Source organism: Kogia breviceps, chromosome 4 (assembly GCF_026419965.1).
Source record: "Kogia breviceps isolate mKogBre1 chromosome 4, mKogBre1 haplotype 1, whole genome shotgun sequence".
NCBI lineage: Eukaryota > Metazoa > Chordata > Mammalia > Artiodactyla > Physeteridae > Kogia > Kogia breviceps.
This window is the reverse complement of record NC_081313.1, coordinates 167,538,011-167,558,588: the sequence shown is the minus strand read 5'-3', so window position 1 is coordinate 167,558,588 and position 20,578 is coordinate 167,538,011. Positions and strand designations below refer to the sequence as shown.

Genomic DNA, 20,578 nt, shown 5'->3' with positions numbered 1-20,578 from the left:
CCCAGTTGTGTTTAGGCTTCTAAAAATAATGTTATTCCTTCATACTCAGACATCTGTTTTCACTCTATTGCCAATTTAAATGCTGCTGTATACTCTGTGTATCATGGCTACTTTCCCAGTATTTTGAAAATTTGCACAGGGTAAGGGGATTTTACAAGTTCTCAAAAACATGAAATATTCCTCTACAGTAGCCACACCACATGATGTCGAAGTGAAATGGCAGGTATCTGCATCATTAAAGAGGTGCACCTGTGTATGCCCTGTATTCCTACTGCTGAAGTTAAGATGATTGTTGAATTGCATTTGCAGGCTGAGCCCCTTCCTGGGAATGGTTGGGGAGGGCTCAGGGCTATCAGCATTGAAGATCAGCCTAGACTGAGACAACAGTTCCCGGCAATTTGGTGAGATTTTTTTTGGTCACAGCCTACTCCTTTTGGTCAGTGTTCTCCACAAATGAGAAAGAGCGTCACTGCTACCGTTTGTAGGCACTGTGATAAGCACTGTATGTATGTAATCTCATTTGATCCTTCCAACAGATTTGAGAAAGTATATATTATCTTACAGAGGAGGAGACTGCAACTCAAACACTCCAAGTCATTTGCTAAAGCTGCTAATTGACCTAGGTATTTTCTACTACAATGGGCTGCCTTCCATTTTTAAAGGTCTAGTTTTTCTGAAAAAGTCCTGGCTTACATAAGCCAGTTGAGGTCGTCAAGTATGGTGGTAGGTAGTATTTTGGGCAGGCACAGTCAGCAGGAAGTGTTGCTTTCTTTTGTGGGTGGCCTTGAGAATTGAGAAGAGTAAAGTCTTAGGAATTACACCGGGTTGGTGTGTAACAAAGTAGTCAGCTCCCTGGTCTCATTTAGTGTCCCTTTCCTGGCATTTTGAAACAAACTGTATTTGTTTTGGCATTCAGGAACCTAATAATTTTTAAAACAGCCCTAGATGGGAACTTCCTAAAATGACCCATCAAAAATGATTTGGTAAGCCTTTTTCTTTTAAAATTCAGAAATGTATTTTAGAAAATAGGCTCGTTCTGAGTGTTGAGAAGCTAAGCCATTTCCTAACTTCTACTTGACTTAGAATGAAAGCTTGTTATCTAGCAGAGCTTTTGAGAGGTCCTGGCCTCTGGCTTTTGTTTGAGGGTTGGAGATAGAGGGTATGGCTTGGCCTTTTATGTTGGGTAGTGTTCTCTGTCCAGACATCTTAGGGGATGGGTGTATCACAGGCTGATTGTGTTGCCTTACCCAGCTTCTCTCTGCTGTGTCCTCAGGGCTTTAAGTACAGTAATAGATTATAACCAAGTCTCTTGGTTCTCAAAAACATTTTAGAGTAGTGGGAGAGCATGTAGGAGATTCTTTTTGGTATAGGGATTCCCATACGAAAGTTAAAAAATTTTTTTTCAAGCTCCCATGTGATAGTAAATAAATGTGCTTTTTCTATTCATTGAAATATTATACAGAGTAGCAAAACTGCTTACTGATTCAATAATATTTTAAAGCAATTGTGCATGTTTTAAAACTAAGAACGACGATATGAATTTCGAAAATATCACCATATATATTGATAAGACAGGTTATATATTCGTCTTTGTAATACTTTGGGTTTATGTGGAGTCACATTTAGCAGCAACCTTCTGGGCCCCCAGGGTGTAGCCTGAACGTTGTTAACCACTGCCAGGAGTCACTGGCCATGAATAAGACTTGTTACCAGTAGGTCTGCCACCTAAGTCAGCATTTTCCTCGTGTGCTTAGCATGCTGATGTGGCTCAGTCACTCTCTAAAAATACATTATTTCTCTAATTGATTCTAAGCATTGAGTTCAATTTAAGAAATTCTTTATATTCTGAATCCCTTTTTAAAAAGTTGCTTACAGACATATCTATTGTCTACCTTGGTAGCGGTAGCCACAGTGGGGTAAATTTTTGTTTTTGTTTTGTTTGGTTGTTTGTTTTTGAAATGCGGTTTTATGTCTGACATTTTACAAACTCAGTAGAGATGACGATGCTGGCTCAGAAGCTCTGATTTGGTAGCAGATGGACAGATGAGCTGTTTCTCGCTCATGGCACCTCCATGGCACCTCTTTGCATCCCCTGGGTGTTGGAAATATGTGATCCTGCCCTCTCTCAAGGCTATGTATGGGAACTCTTTGAGGGCAGGGCTTATATTTCCAGGCTCCTGTGCTAAGTACTGAGGCCACAAATGAGGAAACAGTTTCCTCATATACAGTTTAAGTATACATGTATCAGTGTCTCCAATCCTCCATTTCTTTATTCTGTAAAATGAGGACAATAATTTTGGCTTCAGAATTGTGATGATTAAATTAACTATAAACTATATAAAACACATAGCATAGTGTTATGGAAGTGTGGTACCTGGCATAACATTCAGTAAATTTTAACATTTTAGAGCATACAGAAGCATGTTGCCTTCAAAATAAGAGGAATCATGGTTTGTTAGTTGTCAGCAGAACCAGTAATTAAGTGCTTATTGTGAATAAAGATGAGATTTATCTCCTTTCTTCACTAAAGCAACTAATTAAACTTTTAGCTACTCAGATAATTAGCTACTCAGATATGTCTTTTGAGCTAGATCCTGAACTCTCAGGTATAGCCAATTGGAGTCCCTATTGTCCCCTAAATTCAAGGATCAGGAATGTATACTTTGGTTATTCTTAGTGTATCTTTTGATCTTGAAAATCCTTGACATCCACTACTGAAGGTTAGGTCTTCTAGTGCTCTGGGCATGACCCACTTCTTCTTTAAACTTTGCCCACTGGTCTCAGGCTATCGCGCTGTTTAAGATCCCTTTAGTCCTGCAGCGCTTACAGTTTCTAATCACTCATTTGGGACTGATATTTTATCTGGAGTTGTTACTGAACTTTTTATCTGTTCACTGCCATAATAGCTAGGGCTATACTTTCTTTGTAGACACTGCATATATTAGTAGAAAAAGCATGGACTCAGAGTCAGGAAGAACTGGGTGTGATTTCCAACTCATCCAGTTACTAGTTTTGTGGCCTCAGGCAAGTTAAACTCTTGTTTCCTTGTTTGCAAAAGGGAAGTAAGGAGAACTTCCTTCCAAGGTTAATGTGTGGATCATGTAACCAAATAAACATGATTAGAGTATATCCAATTCCAGTTACTGCGTGCCTGTGTATTGCAGTTGCATCCTTTGAAAGCAGTATGCTTCTTGTCAGTCTTTTCATCCCCGTGCCTGGCACAGTCAGTACCTGGAATATACTAACATCTCAGTAAGTGTTGTATGAATGATGAAAGAACGAGAATCCAGGGCTGAAATGTACCATTCTTATTCTAAAGGAGCTTCAGTCTGGTAGAAGATTAAAAATGGATAATAAAATTCCTTCTATAGTAGTTGGCATGTAGTAGTTGTCAGTATCTTTTCTCAATGATCAGGACAATCAGTGCTCTGGATGGATACACAGATTGTTAGTATATGCTTAATGTTAGTGGTGGTCTTCTGCCAGATATTTTAACTGGCATTAGAGAGTGACCCAATGAGTTACTATTTATTTGTATGTTTTGGGTGCAAATGGCATTCTTTAAACATATTGAATTCTGTCTAGGCCATTTTTTTCAAACCCAACCCAAACTCATTGGAAATCCTGTGACAGTTGCCAGATGGGCAGGGAACATATGAGGAAAAATATTGTTGGGCTAATGTCTTACTTGGAAAAGAGTGTGATTCCTATCCACAGACAGTTATGCAAACCAAGATGGAGTATCAGTGGTATGCTGTTTCTGGAACCCCAAAGTCTGAACCCTAATAGAATAGTTGATTCACAAAAACTCATCTGTTGCCTCCTTTTTCCCTTAGACTATAGAATCTAACTGGCGGTGTGGACGACACAACTTGCAGAGGATTCAGTGCCGCTCTGAAAATAGTAAAGGTGTCTACTGTTTACAGTATGATGATGAAAAAATTATCAGTGGCCTTCGAGATAATTCTATTAAGGTGAATGACTGCATTTTGTATGTATTATTTTTAGAATTGTGGTTACATGTTAGACATTAGATGTAACAGTCTCTCCATTTCCTCCTGATTGGTTTTTATCTGTTCCACTCAATCTTGGCAGCTGTCTGCGTGGTTCTAAAGAACTAGAGCCAGAGCGTTTCCCTCTACTAACACTGCACCCTTGGATTTTCTTGCTTCTTACCCTTCTCTAAGCACATTCACTTTCTGTATTCTGTATTTAGGTGCAAGTAGAAAATATCTCAGTATCCACAGGGCTCTTTTGATTTCTTAGCTAGCTGGTAAAAGTGTTGCTGACTTGCATATAAATGAAAGTCATTACCTTTTATGGTTTCTGTGAAAGACTCAGTTGATAACACAAAAGAATGATAGAGCAATTTATATTGTTTTTATTTACTTTTCAATAGTAGATAAACTGGATCATTTCTCTGTGTTTAATGGCTCTAACAGATTTTGTTTCACATTGTTTGTAGCTTATTTTCTCATATTTAAGAAAACATTGTGGGATAATTTTACTTTTAGTTATAATTTACATGCACTGTTTTTGGTGTAAAGTTCCGTGAGCTTTGACAAGCACAAAGAGTTGTGCAACCATAACAGTTACTATCAAGATCCAGAATAGTTCCATCATCCGCCAGATTCCTTTGTCCTGCTGTTTTGCGTTTACCCACTTTTCCCCCGGGTCCTGACAACCACTGATCTTTTTTTCTGTCCCCATAATTTTGCCTTTTCAAGAATGTCCTGTAAATGGACTCACACAGTATGTAGCCTTTTGAGTCTGGCTTTTTATGCTTAGCATTGTGCATTTGAGATTCTTCTGCATTGTTGCACATAACAATAGTTAGTTCCTTTTTATTGGTGAGTAGCATTCTGCTTTATGGTTACACCACAGTGTGTTTATCCATTTACCTATTGAAGGACATTTGTGTTCACAGTTTTTCACAATTATGAACAAAGACACTGTAAACATATGCATGCACATTTTTGCGAGAACGTACGTTTTCAGTTCACTTGGATAAAAACCTAGGAGTGGGATTGCTAACTCATGGTAAGTGTACGTTTTACCTGGGAAGAAACGGCCAAGCTGTTTTTTCAAGTGGCTATACCATTTTACATTCCCATCAACGATGTATGAGAATTCCTTTTGTTCTGCATCCTGGTCAGCTCTTGGTAGTCTCAGGGCTTTTTTTTTTGGATATTAGCCATTTGAATAGGTATGTAGACATATCTCATTTTGGTTTAAAGTTACATTTCTCCAGTGATCAGTGATAATGAGCATCTTTTCACATGCTTATTTGCCATCTGTATATTCATTGGTGAAATTTCTATTCAGATCTTTTGTACAATTTTAAAATGGGTTTTCTATTTTCATATTATTGGGTTTTGAGAGCTCTTTATATATTGTGGATACAAGTCCTTTTTTAGATATGTTTTGCAAATATTTTCTTCCATTCTGTGACTTGTTGTTTCACTTTCTCAAGGATATCTTAAGTAGAGCAGAAGATTTTAATTTGTCTAGTCTAGTTTGCCAGTGTTTTCTTTTATGCCTCATCCTTTTGATGTCATATCTAAGAATTCTTTCACTGAGCTTTTTGAATCTATAAATTTATGTCTTTCACCAAATTTCAGAAGTTTGGGCCGTTATTTATTTTTGTTTCTGCACCAATTTCTTTCTCCTCTCCTTCTGAGACTCTAATTACACAAATATTAGATCTCTTGATACTGTCTTACTTTTTTCCAATCTTTTTTCCTTTTCTTTTCTGGATAATCTCTCTTAGCCTGTCTTCAAATTGACTGAATTTTTCATCTGTATTCTGCTATTTTCCCCCATTGAGTGAATTTTAAGGGTTCAGATATTATATTTTATATAGTTTCTATTTCTCTACTGAGAACTTCTCTCTATTCATTCATATCAAGCATGTTTATCTTTACTTCATGGAGTATAGTTACAACAACTGCTTTGAAGTCTTTGACCATGACAACATTTGGGTAATCTCTAGCTTGTCATGTGTTGATTGTCTGTTCCCCTGAGAATTGGTCACTTTTCTTGGCTTTTGAATGTCAAGTAATTTTGGATTATATCTTGTATATTATGGATGTTGTATTGTAAAGTCTATGGATCATGTTATAATCCTCTGGAGAATATGTGTGAGTATTTTCTGAAGCAGGTGGTCAACCTAGTTAGTGGGGGTTGGTTCTAATCTCTTTTCTGCTTTTTGCCATGCTACTTCGGGTCTGTCTGTCTTGGGCTTGCACTACTCAGAGTTTAGTCTGAGACTTCAGTGGTAGTTTAAATATCAGGACGCTTTTTACGACCTTTGCTGTGCTAGTGTAGTCTGTCCTGTGCATGCACTGCTTAAGGGCAAGCCCAAGTCATGTGTTGTGTGGGTTCTCATATACAATTAGGGAAGCCTTTTTCTTTTTTCCAGCTCTTTCCTGTTTTGGATTTCCCTAAGTCTCTACAGCCCACAAGGATCCTTTCTTCATTTTCCTTTGGCCAGAAAAATGGGGTTTCTCTTAGAATTTTAGTTACCTGTTCCACTGCTCTGCAGTACATCTCCATGACTGGGCTTGTCCTTTGGATCAAAGCCGTTTGAGAAAAGAAAAAAAGAAAATAGGGTCTTTCGCACACTCTTTGGTCCCCAAGGATTCCTTTTTCAGCCTTTCTGTCCAGAAAGACTAGTTTCTCAGATTGTAGCTGCCTGTGCTGCTGTTTCACTGTGCAATTCCTTTATCTGGACCTGCCTTTGGGTCAAGACCACAAAAGAAGGAAATGAGAAAACAGAAAACAGAAAGAATGGTAAACTCACCCCATGTGGATCCTGTCTCCAAACTCTTACCGCTTGCTACAGTGTATTCAATATAATACTTGCTTTCTCCTGGCTGCCCTTCCCCTCACAGTTTTCAGAGTCCTCAGCTAGTTGTTTTTGTATTTTGTCTAGAGTTTTTAGTTACAGTCAACTGGGAAGATAGGTTGTAGTGGGCTTTCTCCCCTTGGCCTTGTTTTCTATATTGTTTTACTTCGGGTGAATTAAAAGGTATTTTTGCTTGTGTGTTTTTTGTTTTATAAAATAGTGGAATTTCAATAATTCCAATAACTAGGGCAAAAAATCACTGAATTATAGAATATAAAGAAACTGATTTGTTGGTTTCCTATATGTATTATAGTGTTTCCCAAAAGGTATTCTGTGGATGTGAATCCAAAGGATATTGCTTTGAAGAGTAATTCCCTTCAAAGAAATTTAGAAAACACTGCATGCTGTATCCCTTTCTTAGAAATTTACAGGTTACAGTAGCATGTAAAGGCTCTGAGAAGACATACAGTAGAGACACCCAGAGTTTTCCAACTTTGAAAACATATTTGACCACAGAACTCTATTTTTATGTAATACTTATTGATAGTCCTAACCTGTGGCCACAAATATGCTCTTGAAAGTGTTATTATGTAATTTTGGCAGTTCTCCTTTAAGGAGTAGGTAAGAATGGTTTATAATGACCTTGTCAAAGCATGGGCTGGCCATGGGCTTGCATTTCACTTACACTGGATGTTTCTAAAGAATTCTCTTAATAGAGGCACACCCATGCCTAAATTAGACCTACACTTGATTTATAAGACACGGAACAATGGAGCAGAAATACGCTTTAGAGAGCTCAGTCTAGACCAATGGTTGGAAACCTTCTATACTTCATTCTGCTTCAGTCCTTGATCAGCTCACACTTTCAAAATAGCTGTGGTTCTACTAGGTCAGAAATTAGAAGCAAGCCTTACTATTATAGAAGGACACTTAACTGTCTGTAGTGCTTATAATATCTTGGCCATTTGTAGTAAACGTTAGGGACACTGCAAATTATAATAGTATTTTTACAAGGGAAGAAATAGTTCCATAGACTCTACTTTTAACAAAACAGTCTTTGAAAAAAATCACTTTCCATCCCCCCATTATTTTGGGACATTATTAAAACTTGGAAAACACTGGAAAGATCAAAAGAGAGGAGAAAAACGGCATTCAGAGTACAAAGCCAACTATCAACATTTTACTTTCTTTTAATCTTTTTTTTTTTAAATATACATAATGTTTATGTCACTATAGAGATGACTTTTATTCTGATTTTTTTTTAAAAAGTAACTATAATAAAGCAGTGTGTTTTCTCATTAAAAGCTCTTCATAATTTACTTTGAAGTTATTCTGAGATGCTGAACATTTTTCATTTTTAAACTTTCATAAACAAATGTAATGGGTTAAGGGGTATGCATTTTTAAAGGCTCTTAATAGATCCTGTCACATTGTTTTCCAGAGGGTAAGCCAACTCTTTTCACAGAGTTTATTTAAGAATTCTCTTTATAAAGCTGTTAAGTATAATGGGCACAGTAGTTATGGGGACAAAGTAAACAAAGTAGTATATCTATTCTGGAAGTTATTCAGTATTGCCTCTTCTTCCCCTCTTGTCATTTACCACCTGTTTGATGTTTACTGCTCTTATTTACTGTAACACAGCTTTGTTTTGTTTTATGATTCAGAAAATAAGGTATGATAAAAACATTTATCAGAATGTGATATACTAAATTACTGTTTGTGTTTGATTTTGTCTCAATAGATTTGGGATAAAACCAGCTTGGAATGTTTGAAAGTGTTAACGGGACACACTGGCTCTGTCCTTTGTCTCCAGTATGATGAACGTGTCATTGTGACTGGCTCTTCTGACTCTACAGTGAGGTGAGTGATTTGATTTCACTGGCCTGAACTTCTATACCTTCCACAAGGAGACAGATTCACCTCCTCTTCTGTGAAAAAGTACACACATGCTCTGTATATGTTTTTGTATGCTGTATTTCAAAGCCACTTTTGGTGTAAGTACATTTGAGCAAAGTAGGCAGGAAAGCTAACTTTTGTTAAGCAGGTCCTATTCCCATTACCGTATATTCTAGAGATGGCAACATGCCTTCCTGTAAAAGCACAGTACCTAAGAGTATCAGGGTAGCTTTCTCCTGGGAGACCACGCTCTAGAGGAGAGAGGAAGGAAGCGGGTGTTCTAGGAGTGTGGTGGACAGTAACCTACAAATACCAAAAGAGTCAGAAGCAGAGATTTGCAGCACTTTTTGAGAGACACAAATAATGTGCCCGATATTTTATATAATGTTATTCTATTGAATTCTCACATCAACCTTTCTAAAGTAAGTAGTATCTTCTTTTTTATAGACGTAGTATTGGGAAATGGAGGCCAGAGAGGCGAATAATTTACTCAGTCACATAAGTTAGTTAATTTCGATCCTTGAATTTATAGCACTCAAGACTATCTTGATATTATGTAGCTTTTCCAGTAATGGAGACACTAGTTTTCAGATGCCACCCCAGGGGCAGAGTGATGAAGATGGAAGTGGCAGTGTTCTGCAGTAGAAGGGAAGCGCAGTGACTGCTGGTTTGGAATTGAGAGTAGAAAGGAAACATTATTGGGATCTACTCCTAAACCACTGGGACTAGGATGTTTTTCCATACCAGATGGCTTTGGATTTTGCTGTAGTGATGAGTTCACCAGAGCCTAGAGATAATACAGTGAAGCCTCAGCTGGACTGCTGGTAGCCTGAGGAAGGCGTGTCATGGGGAGGAAAGAAGATGCCTCTTCTAGAGTGAGTCAGAGATTTGAAGAGGATTGCTTTACAGGCACACCTAAGAGATTGAAATAATCACCAGCATGCCTAGTATCCTTTCCCTGAGTCAGTGCTTCCAGGCTGCTGCTTCCACCATAGGTCATGTCTCAGCCTTAGAAGCCTGAGTGTCTCTTCGTCTGCTCTGCACGAACTTGTCCCCTTAGGAGATTGGGGTTACAGAAAAGTTATGACATGAAAGGGCTGCCCCTAAGAAGCCTGTATCTCAGGGGTGAAGCAATTGGAGACACGTGCTTTGTCCATAAAGCAGTTGGGTAAATAGATGGGTGTGGTGATTGATGAGACACCGTGACTTACAGTCTCCAGTTTGCAGTGGATAAATAATAGACTCGAAAGCTTGTCAGAGGTCAAAAAGAACCTTAAGCTTGGAACCCAGCCACCAAGCCATCTTCTCTCTGTCATCTCAAACTCACTGCAAAGCCCACTTCCTTGCATCATTTTTTGCCATCAGCACAAGCCTGCAAACACCATCCCTAAATACCTGGGCAGGAGTCAGAATTGGCTTTCTTTCTTGAAACCATCTTACCATTTCTTCACAAATAGAAAAATTGCTTCTGGGGGCTCCTTTTAAGCATGGTGTCAGGTCCCAGTCACCAGATACACGTGAAGTCCACACTTCCCCAGCCTACTACTAAATATGGGCCCAGAGCACAGACACAGGAATCTTTTCCTGGTTGTCTCGATAATTAAGCATTGTGCTTTTCTGTTCTATAGAGTCTGGGATGTGAACACGGGCGAAGTTCTGAACACGTTGATCCACCACAACGAGGCTGTACTGCACTTACGCTTCAGCAATGGACTGATGGTGACCTGTTCCAAGGACCGCTCCATCGCAGTATGGGACATGGCTTCTGCCACTGATATCACTTTACGCCGTGTCCTGGTTGGCCACCGTGCTGCTGTCAATGTAGTAGACTTTGACGATAAGTACATAGTGTCTGCCTCTGGAGACAGGACTATCAAAGTAAGTGTGTCTGCAGTCATAACTCTGCTTGTTCCCATCCCTTTTAGAACATAGAGAAAGCAGAGGTGGCTTATACCAACCTCGCATCTGGCAAGATCTTTATTCTCCTCTACTTGTGCTTATGAGACCTCAAGGCGTGCTCATTCTTTATGCTTCTCAAGTCATAAGCAAGGTCGTAGAAAAGCGTCATGGGGTCCGGACTGAGACCCCTATTTCATGAAAGGACATTGTTGATAACCTTTTTAAGGGGAAGAGAACTAACCTATGGGACATGTACCATGTGCCAGAAGCTTCCCATTACTGCCTCACTCCACCCTCCCGGCACTCTGTTGAGCCACATTTTACAGATGTGGCACAGAGGACTGTCCTGGAGACCACATTAGCTAGTTAGTGACAGAGTTGAGATTTGATTTATTCACCTAATCTTTTTTTTGTGTGTGTGGTACGCGGGCCTCTCACTATTGTGGCCTCTCCCATTGCGGAGCACAGGCTCTGGACGTGCAGGCTCAGCGGCCACGTCTCACGGGCCCAGCCGCTCCGCGGCCTGTGGGATCTTCCCGGACCGGGGCACGAACCTGTGTCCCCTGCATTGGCAGGCGGACTCGCAACCACTGCGCCACCAGGGAAGCCCTATTCACCTAATCTTGAGAACCTGCCATGCCATAGACCCTGGGCTGGATGCTAGAGATAGGATGATGAACAGGACATGTCCCTGCCTCCAAGGAGCTCAACGTGTGGTGTGAGGCAGACGTGTGACAAGCACTTGTAGTCTAGGGTGATCCATTGGGTATGGTAAATGCAGTGCTGGTTCCAATGTACATGTTAACTTATTAAAATTTTAGCTTTCCTTATATTTTTATAACAGCCTTATTGAGATATAATTCACATACCATAAGATTCATCATTTTAAGCATACCATTCAGTGGTTTCGTATATTCACAGTGTTGTATGGTCATCACTAGTTTCAGAACATCTTCATCACCCTCTGAAAAAACCTCATACCCATTAGCAGTCAACCCCTATTCTCTCCCCCCAGTCCCTGGCAATCACTAATCTACTTTCTATGGATTTGCCTATTTGAGACTTTTCAGATAAATGTTATCATATATATGTGGCCTTTTGGGTCTGGCTTCTTTCACTTAGTGTAGTGTTTTCAAGGGTCATCCATGTACTTTGTAGCATGAATCAGTACTTCATTCCTTCTGATGACTAGAAAAATTCTGTGTGTTGGATGCACCACATTTTGTTTATCCATTCGTCAGTTCATGGACATTTTGATTGTTTGCACATTCTATCTGTTATGTATAATGCTGCCATAAATATTTGTGTACAAATTGTTGCATGTACATATACTTTTAATTCTCTTGGGATGGTAACTCTGTGTTGTACATCTTGAGGAACTGCCAAACTGTTTTCCAAAATGGCTTCACCATTTAACAATCCCACCAACAGTGTATGGGCTCAGAAACCTTCCTTTTGTGACCCATACTGGCCAGCATGCTAGTGTCTAGCCCCACAGTTCACAGACTAGATAGCATCAGACTTTTAGATTGGATAGAGTCTGGAAGCTGAAAAACTAGTATTTTTGGCACCTCACTCACCACTCAGTCACACCAATTTGTACGAGACCAGTGCCTGGAAGTCAAGAGGGTTTGGGCCTTTGTACAAAACAGATGTTGCATAATATCAGCCCAGATAGTTCTCCATATCCTTGCCAACCCTTGTTTGTGTGTGTGTGTGTGTGTGTGTGTGTGTGTGTGTGTGTGTGTGTGTGTGTGTGTGTGTGTGTGTGTCTTTTTAAATATAGCCATCCTGATAGGTATTTAGTGGTATCTCTGCAGTTTTGCTTTCGATTTCCCTAATGACCAATGATGTTGAGCATCTATCTGTTCATGTGCTTATTGGCCATTTTTATAACTTCTTTGAAGAGACATCTACTTAAATCTTTTGCTCTTTTCAAAACTTAGATTATTTAGTTGCAAAAGTTCTTTACATATTCTGGTTACAAGTCCCTTATCAGATAAATGATTTGCAAATATTTTCTTCCTGTGGGTTATCTTTTCACTTTCTTGAAGGTGTCCTTTGAAACACAAATAATTTTAACTTTGATGAAGTCCAGTTTATCAATTTTTTTTTGTTACTTGTGCTTTTATTATCATATCTAAGAAACAGTTGTCTAATACAAGGTCACAAAGATTTACTCTTATGTTTTCTTCTGAGAGTTACAGTTTCAGCTCCTACATTTAGATCATTGATCCACGTTGAATTAGATTTTTGTATACAGTGTGATACAGGGATCCAACTTCATCCTTTTGCCTCTGGATATCTGGTTGTCCCATTCAACTACAAATGCAGCTAGTAAAATAATTCAGGGCACATTGGTTGCTTTGTGTCTCCTTATTTGGCTGGTATTAAGTGTGTCTATGGACATCTAAGTCTTGCAGACAGCTTCACAAAAGAGGGGTTATTTATTCCACATACATAATATTAGGAGTGATGTGTCAAAACAAATGGAGCTGTTCAAGAAACTATGCTGGAAAAGAAGAGGATGCAAAAGGTGAAGCCCTTTCACATCAGTTACATTGGGTTTGATGTGTCACCTGGCCTAAAAACAAAATCTGGCTCAGACCCTTCCCTCTAGGCAAATGAATGTCTGAACCATCCAGGAGATGTTCTCTTTGTGAAGATCTCAAGGTTTGGAGACTTCACAATTTCCCTCTGTATTTCATTCCAGTTTTATCACTCAGCAGCTAAGGAAATGTTATGCTGTTCAGTCTGTTTCCCAACCTCCCCAGTGTATTTCATAATCAGGTATTGTGGTCATTCTTAGAAGTTCTGATTTTTTTTTAAAGGTATATTGTGCAAGGGCTTTTCTGCATTTATTCTTAAACATATTGCTAATTTGTTGTACAGGTCTGGAGCACAAGCACCTGTGAATTTGTTCGTACTCTGAACGGGCACAAGCGAGGCATCGCCTGTCTCCAGTACAGGGATCGGCTGGTTGTTAGTGGATCATCGGATAATACCATAAGGTGGGTAGAAGTTGGTGTGCTGACAGAGTGGGCTCATTTTTGCCATAGTGTTGACTTATCTCCAGTCCTGATGCTCAGTTTGAGGGGCTGCTTCAGATAAGAAAACTTTAGGTAACTTTTATTTATCTCTCTGGCTCTGCATACTGAAGTGGGTAAATTGTATATACCCTGGGTATTCTTCCAAGATTCCCCCAGTGCACAAGGTTTTATAACCTCGACTCCACCCAAGATCACTTAATACCCTAGTGCCTCAGAACAGAGGATCCTCCAGGCTGATGCTCTCCTTTCCCTTACCAGTGAGCTCCTGCCTCTCTCCCTAACAGAGGGGAGTGTACTTTATTTCTCTCTCCCGACACTGTCATCAATTCCTGTTTGGTCATTTATCTTATCTCCCTTTTTTCTTCCCAACACTCATTGTCCTTGCTTTAATAAATATGAATATCTTTAAATACTTTTTATCTTATTAAGAACTTCCCTTAAATATCTGTTTAATTACCCCAAGTCATTTTTCCAACTGTCCCAACGTATTCTGGTAGCTTTTTTATAATCAAATTGCCTGTTTGGGCAAAATAAGGATGGGGTTCAAGATTATTTTTTTTAGAAAAAGAAAGAAAGCAAACGCAGTGTAGCTTTAACTGCCAAAAGTTTTCTTTATCATTTTAAGTTTTAAGGTATCATAAAAGTCAGTTGAGAATTGAATCTTGGTTCTGTTGCATTCTTTATGCTTGGTATTACTTAATATTTCAGCAATAAACAATTCTTAACTTCCTCATTGGAATCTCTGAGCTTCTACAAAATAATGTGTACTGCTGAATCGTTTATGGAAGGGAACCACTTTGGAGCTATAGTGGCAGTGCTCTCTTCACAGTAGATTAGAGAAGCCATCATCACTAACACTGATGAGACCATTTGCTGAGGGTAGAATATTCGTTGGATGTATGATAGGTACTAGTGGGGAGGCTAAGAAAATGTCATTATAGAATTAATTTGCTAACTTTGTTTTGTACATGTTAGTTTGCTGTGGCTTCTTTTTGCAAATAATGTAGTTAAATCAGTGATAATTTTAAAAAAATCTCTATTTCCAGAATTGTTACGTAAATCATATACAGAGAAAAAGGCTGGATGGTAGTCACTGGGTTTATATTTGTAAGACGCTGCATATGCCAAATGAGAGGCTCCCACTCTGACCTTGTAAACCTAGACAGCCCTAGGATGCAGTCTATATCTAGGAAGGGGAATCCCTAAGCCTCATCAGGAGAGGGAGACCATTGTGCTGGTCCACCGGTTCTAACCTTGGTGGTAGAAGCCTAACCCCCTGGGCTGTATTTATTACCTTCCCCACACCTACATCCTTTTTCTTCTTTACGGCCTGCAATCCCTGTCTCCCCCCAAAAATTCTTCCTAGACCATTTGGCTACTTGGTTTCATCAACTCAGACATCAAGAGCATGCCTACAAACTAAATACAATTGAAATTTCTTTGTTGGTATTATTTAAATAATAACAACATACATGTGATTTTTTAAGGTTTCAAACTATGTAAAAGGAAATAAAATGAAAAGTAAGCCTTTCTCCCAAGTTAGTTCTTAAAAAACACATGAATGGTACAAATGTACACACATATCTTCACATGTGTATAATGTGGACTGGGAGCGAGGTAGAAATAAAGATTCCCAGGGTAGAGACGATCACATATGGATAGTTTGAATCATGCATAGGAAGTTGATTCACAGAAATCTGTTTTTCATTCAAGGCTGTGGGATATTGAATGTGGCGCCTGTTTAAGAGTCCTAGAGGGACATGAAGAATTGGTCCGATGCATCCGGTTTGATAACAAGAGGATTGTCAGTGGGGCCTATGATGGGTACGTGTTTCAAATTTTCAAATACACAGCCATAACTATATGAAGAGGAAAAATAAGTACTGCATATTAAGCAGCTGTGTATGTACTAGGTCACATGCTAGGTATTTCCTATGTAATGGTGGATGGCAGGTATTATTATACCACTTGATCAAGTGGGGACACTCAGACCCAGAAGGATGAATTAATAAGCTTATGCTTTTAACCATTATTGTAAACTCAGGGAGTAGCTTAGGCTTTGCAGGAATTCAGTTCCTTGTCCCAGCGCTAAATTAAACCAGGCATTTTTTTTTTTTTTTTTGGTGAATTCAATGATAAATTTCTTTTCCCCTTTTGGTGAATTGAACACGTCCTCTTTAAAAAGCCTCATGACTTTTAAAATGAGCAAACGGCAACCGTAAACCTTTCAAGATGACCTTATATATACTTCACAGACGGGTTAGTTGGTCTGTTCATACTCCTATTATTAACTTTCAGCATTTGCTTAGTTTGGAGAAAGGTATCCTTGGAATTTCACAGAGAGCCCTAGCTTCTGTCAGCGGCACCTACTCAGCCCTAGAGAGCCCCCTGATTAATGAATTTGGTGACATAGATTATCAAGTCAGGAATTGAATTTAGATAATGTGAAGTTGTTTTCTTGTCTCCCTTCAAATAATATTTCTTCACAATTTCAGCAATTCTGAGAATGTGTAGGCCCTTATTTTTTTCCAAATCAAGGGTAATTGGTTTAAATACCTTGTCAAAACATCAGCAGGTTTCCCATTAGCTTTTAAAATAGGCAGTTCGAATGTACTCCTTTCTGTCGAGGAAATGCGTGACAATATATAAAATGTTGACTTTTCCACTAACTGTGATTTCATTTTCCTTTCTAGGAAAATCAAGGTTTGGGACTTGCAGGCTGCTCTCGACCCCCGAGCCCCAGCAAGCACGTTGTGTCTGCGCACATTGGTGGTATGTGATCTGTTGAAAGGGAAGTGCTTCCCTGTGCTGGCAGTTGGCCACCTGCAGACAGACCTCCCTGAGCCTATCACTGGAAAGCTTCTGTACCTCACAGCGTGCCTTCTGAGAAATGCGCTGTTCTGTTAGTTTTGTTTAGTCAAAATCAGAGAATATTTGACATTCATATTTCTGTGAGCTCTTTTTATAAAGAGTATTAACACAACTTAAAATATGAAAGCAGTCTTCCTCATTTGTAGGTGGACTGGTTTCCTCCTAGACATAAAGTACTTCCTGTCTTCAAGTTTGGGAGATTTCCTAATATGGGTATCTGTGATTGTGTTGTTGTGTTTTATAACTCAGCACATTTTTGTACTATTATGGTGGACTTTCCCCTCAATCTGTATTTTACGGATTATTGCTTGGCATATAGGAATACCTTATTTTTATGTATTAATCTTGTTTTAGCAACTTTACCAAGCTCATTATTTCTAACAGTCTGTTTACTTTTGTTGTATTTTTGAGGAGACAGTTGTTTGAAAATATTGATAGAGTTTTCTTATTTTCAGTAGTTTTACCTTCTATTTCTATTTTTTCTCTCCTTTCATTGACTAGAACATGCAGAACTTGAGTCAGGGCCATTCTTGTTTTCTTCTTGATTTTAATAGGAAGACTTCTGGTATTTCATCATTAATTTTGATGTTAGCTGTGGTTTGAGATAGATATGCTTGGTGGTGTTAAAAACACTATTCTTCTTGTCCTAGTTTTTACAGTGTATCAAGAATGGGTATTAAATATTGTTGCTTACCTTCTTAAGACCCTTTGTAAGACGATCACATAGTTTTTTTCCTTGGACATATTAATGGGCCAGGATCTAGGATACAGAGTTAAATTAAAGAAAAAGCCTAGAAGGGAAGGCAGAATCTGTATTCCTAGGGTGAAGGACAAAGCTCAATAAAGCTGTGGAAACTTATTTAGGAAGCCTGGATAAGGAGCTGTATTTTCAGCCTGTGCCAACTCCCTGGTAGTGAGATAGGAGGGATTGTAAAGATTTCGTTTTATGCATCAAGCTGTTATGTTTCACAGGAACATTCTGGACGTGTGTTTCGGCTACAGTTTGATGAATTTCAGATCATCAGCAGCTCCCATGATGACACAATTTTGATTTGGGATTTCTTAAATGTGCCTCCCAGTGCCCAGAGTGAGACCCGTTCTCCCTCCAGAACATACACTTACATCTCCAGATAACAGTCTGCACTTTACCTGTTTCAGGTGAGTACTTCCCCCACTTTTAATTTTGCTGATTGAATTCACCTTCCCTTTGGGGAAATTTTATGATTTGGGTTCCTTTCTCAGTAATAGGAACATTAGATGCATCAACTTTGCAGAGTTCTAGCATAAGGCTAGATCTTTATGGTCACATCAAAATAAGATATTAAATCGGAATCCTGCTTATTGTGGGTTTTCATATTGGTAGACACCATGGTTCCTGTTTTTTAAAACTTTTCCCAGGTCATACCAATTTAGTACCAGTAAAGTCCTCCAAAGTCTGTTTTGCGGTGCAAGGATCTCCTTTTTCTCTCTTTCCTGTCTTTCAGTTCTATCTTTTATTTTTTAAAAAATCACCATCAGGCGAACACTTAAAACTACCTCCCCTCCCTGCCCCCCCCCATTACAATCCACCCACCACCACCATTCTGTAGGGTAGGAATCAAAGAAGGGTGTTTGTTCAGAGAGCCCCTAAAACTCGTTCTTCATCCATTAGACACAACAGGTACCCTGGAAGCCAAGTCCTTTGCTCCGTTTACAGGAAGACTTAGGGCCATAATAACATTGATGATGGCATGTTTTGATTACTAAGGGTGTCCAGCTAGGGGATGAGAAGCCTTACTTGGCAGTGTCCTTGGAACTGATGACCATGTTCATCTGGAGCAGTATTCCCAACTCTTGAGAATTTTGCGAGGGGGCCTGTGAATTCTGTGCACATTAAACTTTTTAGATTGAATAAATAATGTTTGTGCATATTTGTACTATCATGTATATATGTATGTAAAGTCTGTGTTAATAAAATTCATATTTATGTAAGAACATTACTTAATGCTTAGTAGCTTTTTGTCATTATATATTTTCCTGTTCATTGAATATTGAAAATGTAAAGAAAGTCTGTGTAGAATCGTGACATTTTTTGGGTGAAAAGATAGGGAATCACTGGTTTCTAGATCACTAAGTTGACATCTTTTCAGATACTCCTTATTTCTGCTCCAGGAAGTTTGTCTTATTCAGGGTCGGCAGACTACAGCTGGAGGCCAAATTTGACCCACTGCCTTATTTTTTTTATCCTTACCATAGCAATCTAAGAATAGTTTTTTACACTTTAAATACTTTGAAACAATTAAAAGAAGAATATTATTTTAGAACATGTGAAAATTATATAAAATTCAAATTCCAGTGCCCATAAATAGTTTTATTGGAACACAGCCACAGCTCATCTCTTTATGTATTGTCTGTGGCTGTTTTCGTGCTTCAGTGGCAGAGCTGAGTAGTTGCAAAAGAGACTGTGTAACCTAAAATATGTACAGTCTGGCCCTTTAAGAAGAAGCATGCAGACCTCTGGTCTTGCCCCTGTTCCATCTATTAGTGATAAACCAAGGATCTGCATCAGGAATGGCAAATGCATTGTTTCTTCATGCCAACTCAGTTTGATCCGTAGTGACTGGCTGGTGTACTGCCTTTGGAAGGATGATGGGACCCCACGTGGACCCAGAAGGACTAAGTGCCTTGATGGCTTGGCTGTGCCTCCCTGGCTATAGGAGCTGAGCCACAGTAGTGACCTGTAAGCCACATAAATAGTTGCCATTCCTGGTCTCAAGTGTGTTCATACTGGCTCTTGTGACAGTGGCCATCTCCCTTGCTGCTTTCTCTCTGGATAGATTCTTCACAAGTCAGTTGAGAAATTCACATGGCAGAATTTTTAGGTTTATTGAATTATAGGAAATTACAGAGGAAGAAGGCAAGGATCTCTGTTTTGGGGGGCGGGGTGGCACTGCATTTGATCTTCGTTGTGGTGTGCAGGCTTCTCATTGCGGTGGCTTCTCTTGTTGCGGAGCACAGGCTCATGGGCTTCAGTAGTTGTGGCTTACGGGCTCTAGAGCGCAGGCTCGGCAGTTGTGGCACACGGGCTTAGTTGCTCCGCAGCCTGTGGGATCCTCCCGGACCAGGGCTCAAACCCGCGTCCCCTGCATTGGCAGGCAGATTCGTAACCACTGCACCACCAGGGAAGCCTGGCAAGGATTTCTTGAGTGATTGCTCTTCCCTGCCTCAACCTCCCTTCGCCCCAAACCAAAGAAATACATAAGGAAGGAGGAAGGGACCCAAATGAAAACTGATTTCCTCCTTCTTCTTCTCTTCTTCTCCCTCTTCAGCCCACCCTTCATCCTGCTACCAACTATGGTCATCTTAGCCCTGCCTCAGCCAGACTCCTCTTCACTAGCTTCCTGTTGTTTTCAGGAACAAGGCTTAGCTAAGATTAGCTAACAGAAATTTCAATATCTAGCTCTTACCTTCTGTCCTCTCTACCCTTCCTCACCCCAGCCTTGCATTCTTCCCTCCCAAAAATCCGGGGCTCCAACCAGACTGAATTCTGTTTAATTCCCCTAATTACACTTCAGTAGTACAGACCTCTGCCACCTCCCTCCCCTTGCTTGTGTTGTTAGGGTTTTGTAGATATCACCACACCCACACTCCTTTACTTCATCTGACTTATTATTTGGTATTGAAATGATTTGCATGCTATCTCTCTTACAAGGCATGGAGCTCCTTTTATTTTGCAGCCCCAGTATCTAATAGATCGCACAGTGTATTATGAGTGCTTGTTGACATTTGTTGGTCAAGTGACATCCGGGGCCAACATGACATCTTTGTGCTCTTTCTCCTGGGCCAACAAGAATTTGCGCATAAATAAATACGTGTGAAACTGCATTGTATTCATACACCTTCCACAAACATAAAGATAATAGCTCAGTAAGAAATTGGAATAAGTTGTCTTAAGTGGCATAGTCAAGTACTAGATATATTCCTTACATATAGACAGGTACCTAGATGTACACATCTCCCTCTGCCCTGCCCCTTT

At 39.5% G+C, this 20,578-nt stretch overlaps 1 protein-coding gene across 11 annotated transcripts in view; it reads left to right on the top strand.

Moving 5' to 3' along the window:
- The window catches only part of FBXW11 (F-box and WD repeat domain containing 11), a 127,715-nt gene that overhangs the window by 99,938 nt on the left and 7,199 nt on the right, over window positions 1-20,578 (top strand). For 7 of the 11 annotated variants that reach the window (XM_059060590.2, XM_059060588.2, XM_067032308.1 and 4 more), the window contains 7 exons: window positions 3,837-3,974; window positions 8,589-8,707; window positions 10,372-10,621; window positions 13,535-13,653; window positions 15,406-15,516; window positions 16,386-16,464; window positions 17,536-17,721. In XM_059060590.2, coding sequence (XP_058916573.1) covers window positions 3,837-3,974; window positions 8,589-8,707; window positions 10,372-10,621; window positions 13,535-13,653; window positions 15,406-15,516; window positions 16,386-16,464; window positions 17,536-17,697 — 978 coding nt within the window. In that variant the 3' untranslated portion in view covers window positions 17,698-17,721. The remainder of the gene's footprint in view (window positions 1-3,836; window positions 3,975-8,588; window positions 8,708-10,371; window positions 10,622-13,534; window positions 13,654-15,405; window positions 15,517-16,385; window positions 16,465-17,535; window positions 17,722-20,578) is intronic. The other 4 variants (XM_067032313.1, XM_067032315.1, XM_067032314.1 and 1 more) reach the window with 1 other exon arrangement.